The sequence below is a fragment of the Argopecten irradians genome, chromosome 9, assembly GCF_041381155.1.
Source record: "Argopecten irradians isolate NY chromosome 9, Ai_NY, whole genome shotgun sequence".
NCBI lineage: Eukaryota > Metazoa > Mollusca > Bivalvia > Pectinida > Pectinidae > Argopecten > Argopecten irradians.
The window spans coordinates 38,315,296-38,332,339 of record NC_091142.1 but is presented as its reverse complement, the minus strand read 5'-3'; the positions used below and the strand labels follow the sequence as shown (position 1 = coordinate 38,332,339).

The window sequence follows — 17,044 nt, the reverse complement described above, 5'->3', positions numbered from 1 at the left end:
GACAAAGAAAAAAATGATAATGAGACTTTATTTTTTTATTGGTCCTACTGGTGATATCTTTTGTTTTATGAATTACTGCTATGTTTGACCTTGACTGCCATTCAAGGTTTGACAAGCGAAGTATGGCAAAAATTGAATCAATTTACTTAAACTTATTTCTAATAAGATAGAGGTCTAAATGCATCATAGTATGCTAGCAATTTACGCCATTGAGTCTTCTTTGTCTCCTAACTTTAACAGTTTATGAATCATATAAATAATGTTCACCATTGTAGATCAAATAAAACTCACAATTCCTTTATCATGTAGACTCCTGTTAAACAAATACAGAAGAAAACAAAATACATAAGGTTTATTTTTGTTTTTAAATCTTAGAGAAAAATCAAGACCCCAGAAAATTTTGTCGCAGTTCCTGTGCTTGATAAAGAAGCTGTAGATAACATTGTCAGAAGCTGGCTGACCGCTAACGGACGTACACTGACCAATTGGCAGTGGGACACTTTGATCAATGCCTTTGACACTTGTCCGATACCTCTGTATCTGAAGCTGTCGTTTGACCAGGCGCAGAAATGGACCTCGTTCACAAACCCAGATGATGTTAGACTACAATCAACAGTTCGTGATAGTATTGACCTTCTGTTTTCTCAGCTTGAGGTCAAACACGGCAAAATCTTGGTCTCACATGCTCTTGGATATTTGACAACAGGTATACAGAAATGTAGATTTTGACAGTCATATAAAATTTTCATCATTTCTGCTGCTCATTGATGGCACATTCCTTTGTGATTTTAGACACGTGTATAAATGAGGTTGCAAGGTATAGTTTTTTTGTCTTCACCTGAGATATTTGTAGTTTCTTGCATTTCATAATTCAATACTTTTAATATTGATAGGTTAACTGCAATAAGATTCTACCCATAAATTAAGAAAATATACCCAGGAATATTCGATGCTTTAGTATATATATACCGCCCAGCCCTCCCCCTGATAGAAGTGAAAATGTTAAGTGTATAGTGACAAGAGCAAAGTGACTTGAGCTAGTTTCTTTTTAATTGACTATAGCTAATTGCCAGACAATAAGTAGACATGTTTGTGCTTACAAAGGCTTGTGTAGCTTAATTTAATGTAGAAGCATATACACCCTACAAAATGCAAAGTCACGTCGGGGACCCAGACGGTATAATTTGATTTACTGCAGGTGATCCGTCAATGGCTGAGCTAGCTTATATTTTCAACTTTGATACATATAATATATGTATTTCAATTATGTTTTAGCTACAAATGGGTTGTCAGAGGCGGAGTTAGAAGACATCCTTTCCTGTGATGACATTGTCCTCAATGATGTATACGTATACTGGACCCCGCCCGTCCGGAGATTACCTCCCCTGCTGCTGGTTCGACTCAGGACAGATCTACAGGAATATGTAGGTCAGTCTAACGTGACAATTTAGTGTGACTCAGTGTGCCATTCTTCACCTCATGGCTAGCACTGTTGCTGGTGACTAAACAGCCTTCTGCAGATCAAACTGAAAGCAACCTCGATCTGTCTTTAGCCTATATCCAGTTTTTCCTGTCCGCTCTAATAGCCCCTGATAAACTTTAAGCCCCCAAAGTAACTGACCCAGAAAACCCATGCATTCAACTTCTAAAGATAAGCACCATATCTTCCATTCTTGTCTGTTTCCACAAAGTACACTTTCAGTGCTGACCTCCATACTGTAGGTGAACAAATTGGTGGGATTTAACATCAGATCCTATGTTGATATATATACCGAAATGCAAACCTGTGACCTTCCATCTCCTAAATATCACTCCAGGATACTTTACGCTGTCTCACTCCCTTGACTTGGTGCGACCATCTTAAGGACATGGTCATGTCGCCATGTGTATCTTTTATCTGAAAGTGCCATCTGGATTATACGAAGACGTGTGCCAGGTTAACCTGTGAATTGTACACATTCGTCATTGTCCTTAATTCCCCAGATGAGGTTGGTTGAGCTTGGCAGTATATCACATGTCGACTTCAGCAGGGAACTAAGTCTGTGACTTTACATCCTACAAATGTCATTTTGGGATACTTTCCTTTGCCTCACTCTCTCCCAGCGAGTCCAGCTACCATGCTGCCTCAAACTATCTACCTTGACCTGCTTAATCCTCATCCTTTGATTTAATCTTTGCCATATCCCTCGAGTCTGTTGGTTTGCGATTTCCCATCTTGGTCTCGAGATGGTTTCTTTGCCAAGATGTCATGATGCACCTGACCCAACAATTCCTTATGTCGGAGTTTTGCCTCTGCTCCCGTTTACTGTAGGTCGTTTTAGTTTCTATATAGTGTCAATATAACGTGTCAATCGACAGTGACTCGATCAGGACAGACACAGGTAACGTGAGCACTTCTTTTAAAGCTGCTTAGAAGATATATAACTCTTAAATTATGTCATCTTTCATAATTCATACTTTTTAATAGAGAGATGGGAACTTTTTTCTTTTGGAAAAGATTGACTCGGAGTCATAGGGTAACACATCACTGGACAGGCAGGACATATCCTTTTTACGTCCAAATTTTGATCAAATACCATCAACTTACGTAGTGAAAGACCAACCATCTGAAAGCCATTTATATGTTTGTAAGATAATGTACTAAATGAATACAGTCAAATATGTAATAACTCTCTCATCTCTATTGAGCGACCCTTTGTTCTAAACGGCCACTTCAACTACATATTTCACCCAGTTTTCACTAAATATTTTAACTCTTTTAAAAGACAACCTCTTTACACTATCATATTATTTCATTCCCATTGTCGTAAACAATCCCTACAACGACCACAAACATAAGAAAATAATATCATTTCTATACGTTATAATTTTCAGTGGAACGAGGAGCGGATGATGTCCGTGTCTTCTACTGGTACCATAGACAGTTCATTCAGGCAGCGAGATCGCGTTACTGTAGCGAACAGGACATCCAGAATCTACACCAGGCGCTGGCAGATTTCTTCAGTGGAAAGTGGAGTAATGGTGAGTCTTCATTTCATCTCTGAAAAATCAAAATTTTGCAGGTATTGCATCGTGTACTAAATACATACTGAGTAGCGCTTTAATAGATCATAGGCATGTTATGCAAAAGTGTGGTTTCCTTCATACTGGATGTAATTTCAAAAAGAGTGTGTGGAAATGTCTGGCATGTATATTAACAATTTACTCCATAAAACATTTAATGCATAAATAAAATGTCTCAGTTCCCAAACCAACCCCTATGCCACTTGTTTGGATGGATGTCATTAATTCAAATGATTTTCTTTTCATAAGGGAACAAGAAGCCATGTACAGATAGATCGGGGAATTCTGGCTTAGAGGACCGCCACTCCTCTACTCAGCCACTGAAACACGGAGACAAGTTTAATCTGAGGAAACTAAACAACCTCCCATTCCACCTCATTATGGCAAAGAATATGGAGGAACTGAAAGACCAGTGTTTACTTCGTTTAGACTTCCTACAGACAAAGTTATTGTCTTCTTCAATAAGGTAAGTACTTAATTTGTAGTTAGGTGGATTCCAAACCCTATCACAACTGACTGCAATGTGTAGAGTACCATATATTTCTGGATATTATAAGACAACATGATATCCAATTATAGATACTGTTCTCTTTCTCTGGAACTGTATAGGAATTCAAATTTTCCATAATTCGAAGAATTGTTCATTTCTCACGATATCGCACAGACGTCGTCAGCTGAATGTGTTGCTGAGAAGTGATGAAATCTTTAACGTGGTAAATCTTATCCAGAAATGTGATGGCCCATATCCAACTGAAGAATTTTCTATCTAGAAATAAGATCACCGACATCCAACTGTAAAATTGTTACAAAATATAAATCTTGTGCAGGAATGTGATGGCCGATATCCAGCTGGCCATGAAGAAGTTCCCACTTGATTATGCCATCAACACGCTACACGACTGTTTCCAGCTGTCTATGCAGACGTTACTGTACGATGTGAACCTGTTGGACTTACAGCTCCGAGACCGACTCGGTGGTGATGAGGTAAGCACAACAAAAACATATTTTTAGAATAAATTATTGTACAAATGACATAGATGTAGACGAATCCCATTTGAACTTCAACTTGCTGTTGTGCCTCCTTTCTATGACCAAGATACGGCATTATAGGAATTATACGTCTTTCATTTAGGGTTCCATGATATTCCGTCAGAATAATCATTTTAATCATTTTTTTTTATTTCGAAGAGCTATTCTAAGCCTATTTACATATACAATATCCAACCATTGTGACTGCTAGATAAAAACAACATATTGTTAATTTGATTTCACAATATTTGTACATCGCTTGTGATAGGATGAGGGCCTTCGAAGACTTTGTGAGCAGTGCAAGCACATCACCCGACCCCATTTACTACCAGACCGAGATATACTGACCAAACCTGGCGGTCAGTTGGTATACTTACTCTCCGGCCACTCAGCCGAAGTAACAGGACTGGACATTAGCAGAGATGGCAAAACTATCGTTACATGTGAGTTTTCAGAAAACAGCTATACATAATTATAATATATATATAATGGTATGTTGTAAGATTTACTTAGGTCCGATTTGTAGAATACCTCTTGTGTTAGACGATTCAGTGTTGAAACTCGAATCACCATTCAGATTGTGACCCATTCAGTGTTTCATTGAGGTCCGTTTGGTGAATGTTACTGATGAACTACAAAATAACCTTCCACATGTACATGTTTAACCTTCATTCTCCTTCGTATTCTTGCAAGAGCCTCTGTATGTTTCTCCTAAGAGTTTATGCTTAGTTTTATTATGTAATTATAATTCATATCTTGTCTGTTGGATACTTTAGCATTAAAGCTAACCATTGTAAGTAAAAAGTCCAATGATGACCCACTTGACAAATTTCAATTTTTATCCACTAGATTCATGGACACACATATTCAAGCTGTCCTAACTAAAAAGTCTATCGCTTCTGTTTGTACAGTTTTTAAATTGCATTGTTAGTCAGAATTTTCTTCTTTGTAAGAGAGAATTTGTAGAATATAATGATTTCTAGATACCAAAATAACATGGACAAAGTGGACAAAGCACCTTCCGGTGTTTGTGACATCACAAAAATCAAAATATGATGTAACAATCATCGGAAGGTGGGGCGACTCTACGGTAAAAACCTCATCTAGATCGTTTTGGTATCTCTTAATCCGATCTGTTATTGAATCATTTGCATGTATACTGTTATACAATAGGTGCTGATGATGACGAACAGAGTGTAAAGACGTGGAATCTATCAGACGGAACCTTGATTAAGTCATTCAACAAACTTGGCAGATCTCCTAAAAGGGTTCGATTCATGGCTGACGACACACTCATTCTGGCCGAGTACGAGGACGAAAAGGTCAAGGTTATTCAGCCATCGGGAGAGATACTATACTCACTGTCTAATATGACGGGGTACTGGGTAGGAGGTCACGATAAAAATGTCCTCGTAAAACTGACGGATGACACAGCGGTGTTGTACAATGCATCCACAGGCAAGAAGATGTCCAAAGTGAAGACAAAGGAGAAACGTTTTATGAGAGAAGATGAGAATCTTTTCCACGGTGTGTATAACTTCCAGAAAAAGAGAAGCATTTTTCTATTCACTAGCGTTTTGTAGCGCTATTGTGAAGCAAATATACATAACTCAGTTGACCAAAATTTTGAATCTCAATAACTTAATGTTTAGTCTATAATTCCTTTTTATCTCTGATTGATGTTATTATGAAATAAAATTAAATATGTATTTTATGGATCTGAACCATCATATATAAGCATCCACATTCACACATTGTGTGTTTTATGACCGTTAGTGATGGTGAAAATTGCAAGAAATACAACTTTAAAGAGCACTTGATTCTACTTACGAAATCTTGTAATAGATCTTAAATTTTACAATGGTTGGTCGTAGTGTTTTGATTTTGGAAATTGCAATTATGGTAGCGATTTGATATTTTCCGAATTTTCATTTGAATATCATTCATGGTATGCATGGATTTATTGAACCATAATTAAGTTGAAATATATATTTTGAACAGGGTCAGGCCGATTGATCATAGTGGTAGAAATTGAATTATTCAAGGTCGCCTTGCTCGACCTTGAGAAAGAAGAATTCTCCAACTGGATTGATGTGTACAAACCACCCCCAAAGGGATCACGTGATGAAGCGATATTGTCCGTGGATTTAGTCTGTATCTCCCCCGACGAGAAAAACTTCGTCGCGTCCTGCATGTCGGATGGGGATTTCCTCTTCTATAGTACAGAAACACTACAGCAGACGAGGGTTATTAAAGGTAATTAAAAATAAAGCACAAATAACACTACATATAATTATTTTAGCGGTTATATTAAAGATGCTCACCTGGCCCGAAGGGCCGGTGAGCTTATGTCATGGCGCGGCGTCCGTCGTCCGTCCGTCCGTCCGTCCGTCCGTCAACATTTCCTTTAAATCGCTACTAGTCATAGAGTTCTGCATGGATTGTAACCAAATTTGGCCACAAACATCCTTGGGGGAGGGGGAACAGAACTTGTATAAATTTTGGCTCTGACCCCCCGGGGGCAGGAGGGGCGGGGCCCAATATGGGAAATAGAGGTAAATCCTATAAATCGCTACTTGTCCTAGAGTTCTGCATGGATTGTAACCAAATTTGGCCACAAACATCCTTAGGGGAGGGGGAACAGAACTTGTATAAATTTTGGCTCTGACCCCCCGGGGGCAGGAGGGGCGGGGCCCAATAGGGGAATTAGAGGTAAATCCTATAAATCGCTACTTGTCCTAGAGTTCTGCATGGAATGTAACCAAATTTGGCCACAAACATCCTTGGGGGAGGGGGAACAGAACTTGTATAAATTTTGGCTCTGGTCCCTCGGGGGCAGGAGGGGCGGGGCCCAATAGGGGAAATAGAGGTAAATCCTTTAAATCGCTACTAGTCATAGAGTTCTGAATGGAATGTAACCAAATTTGGCCACAAACATCCTTGGGGGAAGGGGAACAGAACTTGTATAAATTTTGGCTCTGACCCCCCGGGGGCAGGAGGGGCGGGGCCCAATAGGGGAAATAGAGGTAAATCCTTTAAATCGCTACTCGTCATAGAGTTCTGAATGGAATGTAACCAAATTTGGCCACAAACATCCTTGGGGGAAGGGGAACAGAACTTGTATAAATTTTGGCTCTGACCCCCCGGGGGCAGGAGGGGCGGGGCCCAATAGGGGAAATAGAGGTAAATCCTTTAAATCGCTACTAGTCATAGAGTTCTGAATGGAATGTAACCAAATTTGGCCACAAACATCCTTGGGGGAGGGGGAACAGAACTTGTATAAATTTTGGCTCTGACCCCCCGGGGGCAGGAGGGGCGGGGCCCAATATGGGAAATAGAGGTAAATCCTATAAATCGCTACTTGTCCTAGAGTTCTGCATGGATTGTAACCAAATTTGGCCACAAACATCCTTAGGGGAGGGGGAACAGAACTTGTATAAATTTTGGCTCTGACCCCCCGGGGGCAGGAGGGGCGGGGCCCAATAGGGGAAATAGAGGTAAATCCTATAAATCGCTACTTGTCCTAGAGTTCTGCATGGAATGTAACCAAATTTGGCCACAAACATCCTTGGGGGAAGGGGAACAGAACTTGTATAAATTTTGGCTCTGGTCCCCCGGGGGCAGGAGGGGCGGGGCCCAATAGGGGAAATAGAGGTAAATCCTTTAAATCGCTACTAGTCATAGAGTTCTGAATGGAATGTAACCAAATTTGGCCACAAACATCCTTGGGGGAAGGGGAACAGAACTTGTATAAATTTTGGCTCTGACCCCCCGGGGGCAGGAGGGGCGGGGCCCAATAGGGGAAATAGAGGTAAATCCTTTAAATCGCTACTCGTCATAGAGTTCTGAATGGAATGTAACCAAATTTGGCCACAAACATCCTTGGGGGAAGGGGAACAGAACTTGTATAAATTTTGGCTCTGACCCCCCGGGGGCAGGAGGGGCGGGGCCCAATAGGGGAAATAGAGGTAAATCCTTTAAATCGCTACTAGTCATAGAGTTCTGAATGGAATGTAACCAAATTTGGCCACAAACATCCTTGGGGGAAGGGGAACAGAACTTGTATGAATTTTGGCTCTGGACCCCCGAGGGCAGGAGGGGCGGAGCCCAATAGGGGAAATAGAGGTAAATCCTTTAAATCGCTACTAGTCATAGAGTTCTACATGGATTGTAACCAAATTTGGCCACAAACATCCTTTGGGGAAGGGGAACAGAACAGAACTTATATAAATTTTGGCTCTGGCCCCCCGGGGGCTGGAGGGGTTGGGCCCAATAGAGGAAATAGAGGCAAATCCTTTAAATCGCTACTAGTCATAGAGTTTTGCTTGGATTGTGACCAAATTTAGCCATAAACATCCTTGGGGGAAGGGGAAACAGAACTTGTGTAAATTTTGGCTCTGACCCCCTGGGGGCAGGAGGGGTGGGGCCCAATAGGGGATTTAGAGGTTAATATTATAATTCCTTCAGAAAAGAAACAATGAACCTGTATTCAGAATATTACTTGGCATTACAAACCAGGTGAGCGATACAGGCCCTCTGGGCCTCTTGTTTTTTTGGACGTACATTTGCCGACAGAGCATAAATGATATCCATCATTTGAACAATAATTGGTGTTTAATGGTGTATATATATGTCTAATTAACACAAAAGTAATATAAAATAATTTATTTTGCTTTTGGTACATTTGCAATCAATAATTTTTTCTATATATAAGAAATAGTGCCGTGCATTTGTTTTCGGAACACAATTAAGTATTTTTGATACTTTTGTATATAAGATATATATAAGATAAGAAGCTAGAAGGTTTTAATGATGGCAATGGTATAAAGTAAGTAACTTTGGTAACTGAAGAAAAATACCTATTCTACTGCCTATGATTTTCATAGAGAAAATACCATTCGTCAGCGTCTTTAACTTTGCGATAATTTAAATTTATTGTGAGGTGGTTATCATATCATGATCATCCTAACCTCGACAGAAATCAGCTGTAAATCGTAATTATACTAGTCTGGTGATATTTGAAATATATTTTGAATACGAGGGAAGGAATAATGGTAATTTGATAAATCAGTTTTTTCATGAACTGATCCAGTTAAAAAAATAAAGAAATCGGAAGCAGTTATGAATGAGTCGTACTATTAAAGTTTTAAAATAAATCACTACAATGGATATGGAAAATGATTTCCGTGTGTAAAGAAACAAAGTCGATTGTTGAATTTTGCAAAAACAAGAGAATCCGCAAATATGTTGAGTCTTTGGTCCTTTGAAAATGGCACGGTCAATCATATTGATACAATTTTGTTTTATGAAACTTTTTATAAATTTCTGTTTTCAGGAAATACAAGCGATGTAGGACAATGGTTACGATATACTCCAGACTGCAAAAAGATGTATTTCTCGAATTTTCACGATATTATCGTATATGACCTTGACACAGAGGAGAGAAAGGTCATCCTACCTCATCGATCCGGTATCGCAAGGATAGCCAGCGCGTCATGGAAGATTCTAGTAACAGTATGTGAGGGCGATAGTGGAGTACGAGTCTGGGACGTAACACGGCCAGAAAAGCAAGCAATTACTTCCCAAACACCTCTAGGCATATCAGTCAGGTAAAAACTTTATTTATGTGACAAATAGTTACTGTATAGTTGTTAAATTTGGCGGGTTTATAATTTTGCGATTTACTGTTTGTAACTTAGTCGCCGGCATTTGTTTTCGCGGACTATCTTTATTGCCACTGTAAGTTTTATTCTCACGACAGACTAAAACACGTATAACTACGAATTCGATCAATTTCGAAATGTGTTAAATTTTGCGAATTTGGATAGATTCACATATTGGCAAGGACTTTATTTCACTAAACCAACTATACAGTATTAAAGCATGCTTACACCAAATTTATGGTTTAAACACAATGGTTTTGATTCCCAATCACGTTTTTGAATAATACTTTTGTAGTATGTTTTGAACGAAATATACGTATTACAAACTTACTTTCTTGGCCACTGGAGGTTCGTAATAGCTGCTTTACTGTACTATCATCAGTCATTTTCAAGTGATATTCAACTGTATGTTCGATTGTCAATGACTTCTTTTGGTTCGTTATATTAACGTCCTTTTAACATCCTGTCTGTGTTGTATTTATATTGACCGAACACTACATTAGTACACTGTATAAGACTATTAATTTGCTTTACGGGTCATTATCAATTTCGTGAATTAGTTTATTTTATCTTAACAGTAGACGTCAGTACTTGAACTTAAAATATTTAACTTTTCTGTAGCATTATGCCATTAAAAAGATATGAAAATATCATATTTCTTTTCTTTTCATTCTGACCCAAACCATTACTAAAACATCTCTCAAGAAGAGCTTATCATTCTTTTCTTATCTAATATATCAATACCTTCCTTTGTGGAATTGTCAGAGTATTTTTCTAAATTAAGATATATTGATGAAATTGAGACACTGGCCGAATGAAAATGTGTAAGTAAAATTACATAGTGACGCAAGGGTTTGCTGTTTTCTCTACAAAGTTCCAGCTTAAATTTTAACTTTTAAATTAAGTAAACTAAACTAAACTCAATCTCCCCGAAAATATTTTGAAACGGAAATCGCGAAATTTAATAACCGCGAAAGAAAGTTTACAATAGTTTTGTCTCGGTTAACATAACGATGTTTGTTGCTTTATGTAGCTGCTTCTGTAACCTGTTGAACTCGCGGTATATCGCCATGGCGGTGCGTTCGAAAAACGAGAACTACAGACTTGGTGCCATCATGGTATATGATGTATTGTCAAGGAAGGTCGTCCGCCGTGGAACAGTGGTAATGTTTCTCTAAAAATGAATAACTTTTACCTGACATTATTATCTTAATGTAATAATGTTTATCACTATTTTTGTTTATCTGTTTTAAGGTTGTTTGTGCTCAAATCCATTTTGACCATGAACTTGTTAGATATCACCCGCTCTGAGCGTAAACGTATTACATACACGTAGACTGACGCGTACTCAGGAGCTGTATCAAAATTAAAACACATGTTAGTATTCAAGTAATTATTCACAGTAATTGTTCAGATGCTTTTGCATTTACCTCATCTAGAACGATGGACTTCCGAAGTCCATGCTGTGTATCAGTGAAACTGAGGTTGCCATAGCAACCGACACGAGGAAGATCAAAATCTTGGATCTAAACACACTGACTGTAACACGGGTGTTTGAAGGGAAACTTAGCCGCTACAATGGAAAAATGGAGATAATCAAAGATGGAAAAGGTAACATCAATCTTTGAGATGATAAGGATATTTAACATAGACGTTTTACTGTTGTATTGCTACTTAGGTCACCTGTGACGAAGTCTCAAGTGACCTTTTCCAATCGACTTTTGTCCGTCGTCGTGCGTCGTGCGTCATCCGTCGTGTGTTCGTAAACAATTTAAATTTTTATATGACTCCCTGTGGGAGGGACCAAAAGGGGTAAAATTGACTTAAATTTCAAAAATCCACTTCACAGATGTGGTAGAAACAAATACTCTTCATAGATAGAAAGGTCTCAAGGCTCTCTACAAAAATTGTGAATAATATAACCCTGGGGTCTCAGGTTTCTCCCTGGGGAGGGGGTTAAGTTTATTATAGTTTATATAGTGAAGACACATTTTGGAGCATTATGTGGTCATTCATAATAGAAAATTAGTCAAATATTGTCAGAATTATCTCTATGAGATGGTCATTGAATCATATAAACATATTTTCCATGACCGACCCCCAGGGGCCTGAAACTTCAAAAATCTTCTTCTGAATTCACAGATTTGATGGAACCAAATAATCTTCATAGATGAAAAAGTGAAATTAATAAAATCACTGACACTGACTGACTTCTAGTTTGGTTTTGTTGTTTAACGTTGGCAAAGCAAATTGGAATTTTAAGCATAAGGTTTGGTAACATAATACACTAACTATCAAAATGAAAAACAAGAAATAAAAATTCTGATACGAAGGTTCAACTGTAAAATTTATTCTAATTCGTAAATATTTTTTACAGATTTGAACCAACTTTGCAATGCTCTTTCTGTATCAGCACTCAGGTGACCGTCAAGGCCTCTTGGGCCTCTTGTTCTATTTGATATTGGGTTTAGGAATAGGGTAATTTTACAGGGTAAAGGAATGCCAAGAGTAATATTTGACTCAAATAGCGAAATTATGTATGACAGAAACAATAATACATAATATATGTTTGTTAAAATCTACCAGCGATTAAACGATTATTTTTTTACAAAAAACATCATTACCATGTATACTTCCCAAAAGAAAAGAAGAAAATGACAAGTCAAAGAGAAAAAAAATAGAATAAATAGATTGCTCGTCATAAGTTGCATGCTAAGTTGTTCAAAAGACGGTTAAAAGTCAATAACTAATTCTGAAATAGTCATTCGGCTTTGTAAAGCTCAACAAACCGCGGAGACTGCAGCGTTAACGAAATATTCATAATATGTTCAGGTTTTCTTTAAATTTTGTGATTTTGTTTTCAGAAATCTTGACACTAACGCAAGGAAAACATGGTTTTAAGACATATGATATAGAGACTGGGAAAACTGTGAACCTTATACACGCACCACCGGAAATTAGGGAGAAAAAGCAATGCAACAAATTTGATCAATCTACACTCAGGGTAAGTTCAGATATTCTGAGCACTAGCTAGACACGGATGTATAACCATACACTAGATAGAAGGTTTCTCTGTTAGAATCACCACATTATCCAAAACAGTCACCGAAATTCTTAAAAATGCCAATGCTTCTGAAAAATTAATACATTATACTTCTTATTATTCATGACCGACACTAAGCCGTAAAGGTTTTCCTTTTCTGTGACTGGTTTGGTATTTTTTGTTATATCAGATTTTCTGTATTTTTTTTTTGTAAACATGTTTCAAATAATTAATAGGGATGTTTTGCTGTAGGTGAACAAGACAAATATAATGGCCTGTTATATTGAAGAGGAAGGGCCTATAGTTGTCTTTGACTACATGAAGAATGTGTGTTTAAAGATTTTGAAGATGACATCACGAGACAGTGTGTTCTATGGCGCTTACCTGCCGCAGGACGGTTCTTATCTGGCCGTAAACACATATAAACGTTTTCCAGACCCCGTCATCCAGGGAAAAATGAATACCGTGGGCTGTGTAGTAGTGTACAGCATACAACAAGGTGAGGCCAGGTTTACTAATTAGTTGATAATATTCGCGGGGGTTTCGATTTCGCCAAATTCTCGGATCCATCCTAGTTCACAAAATTTAATACCTCGTGAAATTATCAAAATCATGATTTCACGTATTATATTCTGTCGTAAGAATGTGACTTTAAAATGCTACAACGATAATTCGCTAAATTACTCCGGCGACTAAGTTTCAAACAGTAAATCGCGGAATTTACAGTATCGATTTTTGTTTGCACTCTTCATTGAAGACCAATTTGAAGTCTTATTCACGTATGAAAAAGTATTTCATTGTTTGGTTTGTTTAGTTTTATGCCCAATACCAACAATCAGGGTCATTTAAGGACGTGCGAGGTTTGATGGTGAAGGAAACCCAGTGTACCGAAGAAAAATCACTGGCATGCGGTCAGTACCTGACGACTGCCCCACATGGGATTACATTTGGTGACCTAGGGGTGGAGGGAAAAAGTAGTTCAAGTCTGAATATTTTGATGACACACTCTGTAGATGTTCATCAGAATACTGTTGTAGTCATATTCATTTATTATGAATAAATGTAGACGTCTGCTGTTAAGTTTATCTAGTACACAATCATGTGATGTCTTCAGAAAAGGAATCCCATTGGTGCCTGGATGACGAATACTACCGGAAGTATGCTAAAGAGGGCGTCCTTAGCAACCAGGATATAGACGTGGACAATGCCATACTTCTGGATGACGATCGTTTGGTGACCTCCAGTAATGACCTCTTCCTCCGAGTATGGAACGTCAGGACAGGTAGGTCTCACATGTAATATTATAGGACTATTTTTATGTGGATGTAAATGTCAGAGATATTCTAACCGAGGGTTACAAAATATTGTAACAAAATATTGTAAAAATCCCGAGGCTTGAAAGACTATTTCTTTCTCTCTCTGAAGGTTAGGATATTCTGCCTGAGGGTCACAAAAAGTAAAACGCCTTTATTTCATTTCACGAACATCTAGGTCTCTCCAGTCAAACCTACAATCGAAAACGTTTTAGGTATTAGACGTCTCCCATGTCACTTACTGGTCATAAACGAACGGATACTATTATTGTGCGCATTAGATTAATATGTACATGTACATACTGGAAACCAACTTATTTACCGATGAAATTAAATCGCGAAATTAAGAAAATCATGAAGCATGACATCGGCAAGCTAGGTCGTGAGAAAAAATTTTAACGTTACTTTGCATATTGTTTGTCTTTCACACAATCATCTGAACTCGTTAAAATCAGAGGGAAAAATCATTGAATCAATATCAATTTAGCTTAAAGACAGGTAATTTTGATTTTAAAGATGCCAAAACTGTGGAAGAACATATTTGTGATCGTATTTTGTAGTAGCTACAATATTGTAGCTCAAAAGACTTTTAGACAGAAAACGGTGTCGGCCGAAAGATATAGTAGGCCGGGTACGTATATTCGTTCTAATTTTGTAGGTGAACTGATAAGGAGACTAGAAGGACATACGGAACTGCCTCATCTTGTGGAAAACAACGAGAAAAGTCCATACTTTGTTTCTATGGCAAATTATGGAGAAGAGAATTCAATACGAATGTGGGATAAAAAATCGTTGACGTGTTTAGCGACTTACTTACTGGACCATAAGGTATACACATATATAAATGATTGAAACTGAACAGTTTATATGATAAAGGCTTCAAGTAAACTTACTAATTTTGGCGCAATGAAACTTAGCGCAAAAGCGGTATTGAACAGTACTATTTGTGAGATTGTATGCTCTCTTGGGTTTTAGATTCAGATGGTAAAATTCTATCCGGATGGTCTGAGTTTGATCTGCCTATTGGCAGACTGTAGTGTGATACACTGGACATTAGTGGCCCCTGGTGTCCAGTCTACTGTCCTGTCAGAATGTCCAGCCAACTTCCAAGGTCAAGGTAAGGTCATTTCTCCCCTGGTGCTTAATTTCTAAGGTGAAGGTGAGATCATTTCTCTCGTAATGGTTAACTTAAAACTGAATATAAGATCATTGTTGTATATAAAAACGGAAAACAAGGCCGAGGTATGACACGATATGATAATTTAACTTACTATTATAATTAAATACAGTTTTAAATACTTCAGCATTCCTCTGACATGTTGCTTTTGTGTTGACCATTTACAGAATGTGATATCACCATTGAGATAAACAATAAAGATGAAGATGAAAAAATTGACGAATTTGATCCTGATGACGATGATGATGAAACAAACAATGATCATGACGACGACGATGATAAAGATGAGGAGGATGAGGAGGACGAAGAGGATGAGGATCAGGAATTTTTTGAAGACGATGAGTATGCAGATGATGACGACGACGATTACGATGATTTTGATGACTGACAAAAAAATAACAATGATGACAAAGATTTATCAGAAAATGAAGTTGTGGTTATGAAAGATTGCGATGAAGATGATGCATATTGAATAGAATGGTTAGCGTATTGATTTAATGTCAATGTATGGGAACAAATCAATATAAAAGAAAATTAAAAAAAAGGACCGTACACATGCTTAACGTTAGTTTGTTATTCCACACACGTATATTTCGCAACAACCATAAAACTTTTACTTTCATTTGTGATGACGTATTTATGAAATGAAATATCTACATGATCCGTCTGATAGCCAGTGACTTTTACCGTGCGATAGTTTACATATTTTATGTCACGAGTGCAATATAACGAAGAAAGATTTTCGTTGGCGTGACCAACAAAATTATTTTTGTGATTCATGACGGAAACAATAAAGTGACGCAAGGAAAATGACGTGACGCCTTGGAAATGACATATGACGCAAAGGAAAATGACGTGACACCTGGGAAATGACATATGACGCAAGGAAAATGACGTGACGCCTGGGAAATGACATGACGCAAGGAAAATGACGTGACGCCTGGGAAATGACATGACGCAAAGGAAAATGACGTGACACCTGGGAAATGACATGACGCAAGGAAAATGACGTGACACCTGGGAAATGACATGACGCACGGAAAATGACGTGACGCCTGGGAAATGACATATGACGCAAAGGAAAATGACGCCCTGGGAAATGACATGACGCACGGAAAATGACGTGACGCCTGGGAAATGACATATGACGCAAGGAAATGACGTGACGCCTGGGAAATGACATGACGCAAGGAAAATGACGTGACACCTGGGAAATGACATATGACGCAAAGGAAAATGACGTGACACCTGGGAAATGACATGACGCAAGGAAAATGACGTGACGCCTTGGAAATGACATATGACGCAAAGGAAAATGACGTGACACCTGGGAAATGACATATGACGCAAGGAAAATGACGTGACACCTGGGAAATGACATATGACGCAAAGGAAAATGACGTGACACCTGGGAAATTTACATGACGCACGGAAAATGACGTGCCGCCACCGGAATTTTGCAGTATATTTTGGCGTTGACATTCTTCGCAATGTAGAAATGAAGTTTGTTGCATTCATGTGATAAAAAGTATCTTAAATATGTGTTGAATTTATATGAAAGTTTATGAAATGTGTGTCGATTTTTTTTTATTTTTGATCGTCAAAGCTTGCAAAAATAAAAGCTTCGTTCGTAAAATTTCGTATGAAATGAATACTCATGTAAGATCATAGATGTATTAGTTACAATAATGACATAAAACTCATATTGTAAGTATACTACCAACATAATTATTTTGTCTAATTTGTAGCTACAATC

The 17,044-nt window shown here is 38.0% G+C and overlaps 1 protein-coding gene across 2 annotated transcripts in view; it reads left to right on the top strand.

Moving 5' to 3' along the window:
- The window catches only part of LOC138332271 (NACHT domain- and WD repeat-containing protein 1-like), a 36,772-nt gene extending 20,407 nt beyond the window's left edge, over positions 1-16,365 (top strand). The window contains exons 12-28 of one of the 2 annotated variants that reach the window (XM_069280293.1): positions 376-706; positions 1,276-1,428; positions 2,875-3,021; positions 3,313-3,529; positions 3,891-4,047; positions 4,361-4,535; positions 5,266-5,619; positions 6,094-6,348; positions 9,428-9,701; positions 10,789-10,918; positions 11,195-11,366; positions 12,620-12,759; positions 13,051-13,297; positions 13,913-14,080; positions 14,770-14,939; positions 15,087-15,228; positions 15,456-16,365. In XM_069280293.1, coding sequence (XP_069136394.1) covers positions 376-706; positions 1,276-1,428; positions 2,875-3,021; positions 3,313-3,529; positions 3,891-4,047; positions 4,361-4,535; positions 5,266-5,619; positions 6,094-6,348; positions 9,428-9,701; positions 10,789-10,918; positions 11,195-11,366; positions 12,620-12,759; positions 13,051-13,297; positions 13,913-14,080; positions 14,770-14,939; positions 15,087-15,228; positions 15,456-15,676 — 3,453 coding nt within the window. In that variant the 3' untranslated portion in view covers positions 15,677-16,365. Of the gene's footprint in view, positions 1-375; positions 707-1,275; positions 1,429-2,874; positions 3,022-3,312; positions 3,530-3,890; positions 4,048-4,360; positions 4,536-5,265; positions 5,620-6,093; positions 6,349-9,427; positions 9,702-10,788; positions 10,919-11,194; positions 11,367-12,619; positions 12,760-13,050; positions 13,298-13,912; positions 14,081-14,769; positions 14,940-15,086; positions 15,229-15,455 lie in introns of those variants that run through there. The other variant, XM_069280294.1, reaches the window with a different exon arrangement.
- Positions 16,366-17,044: the final 679 nt, after the last annotated feature.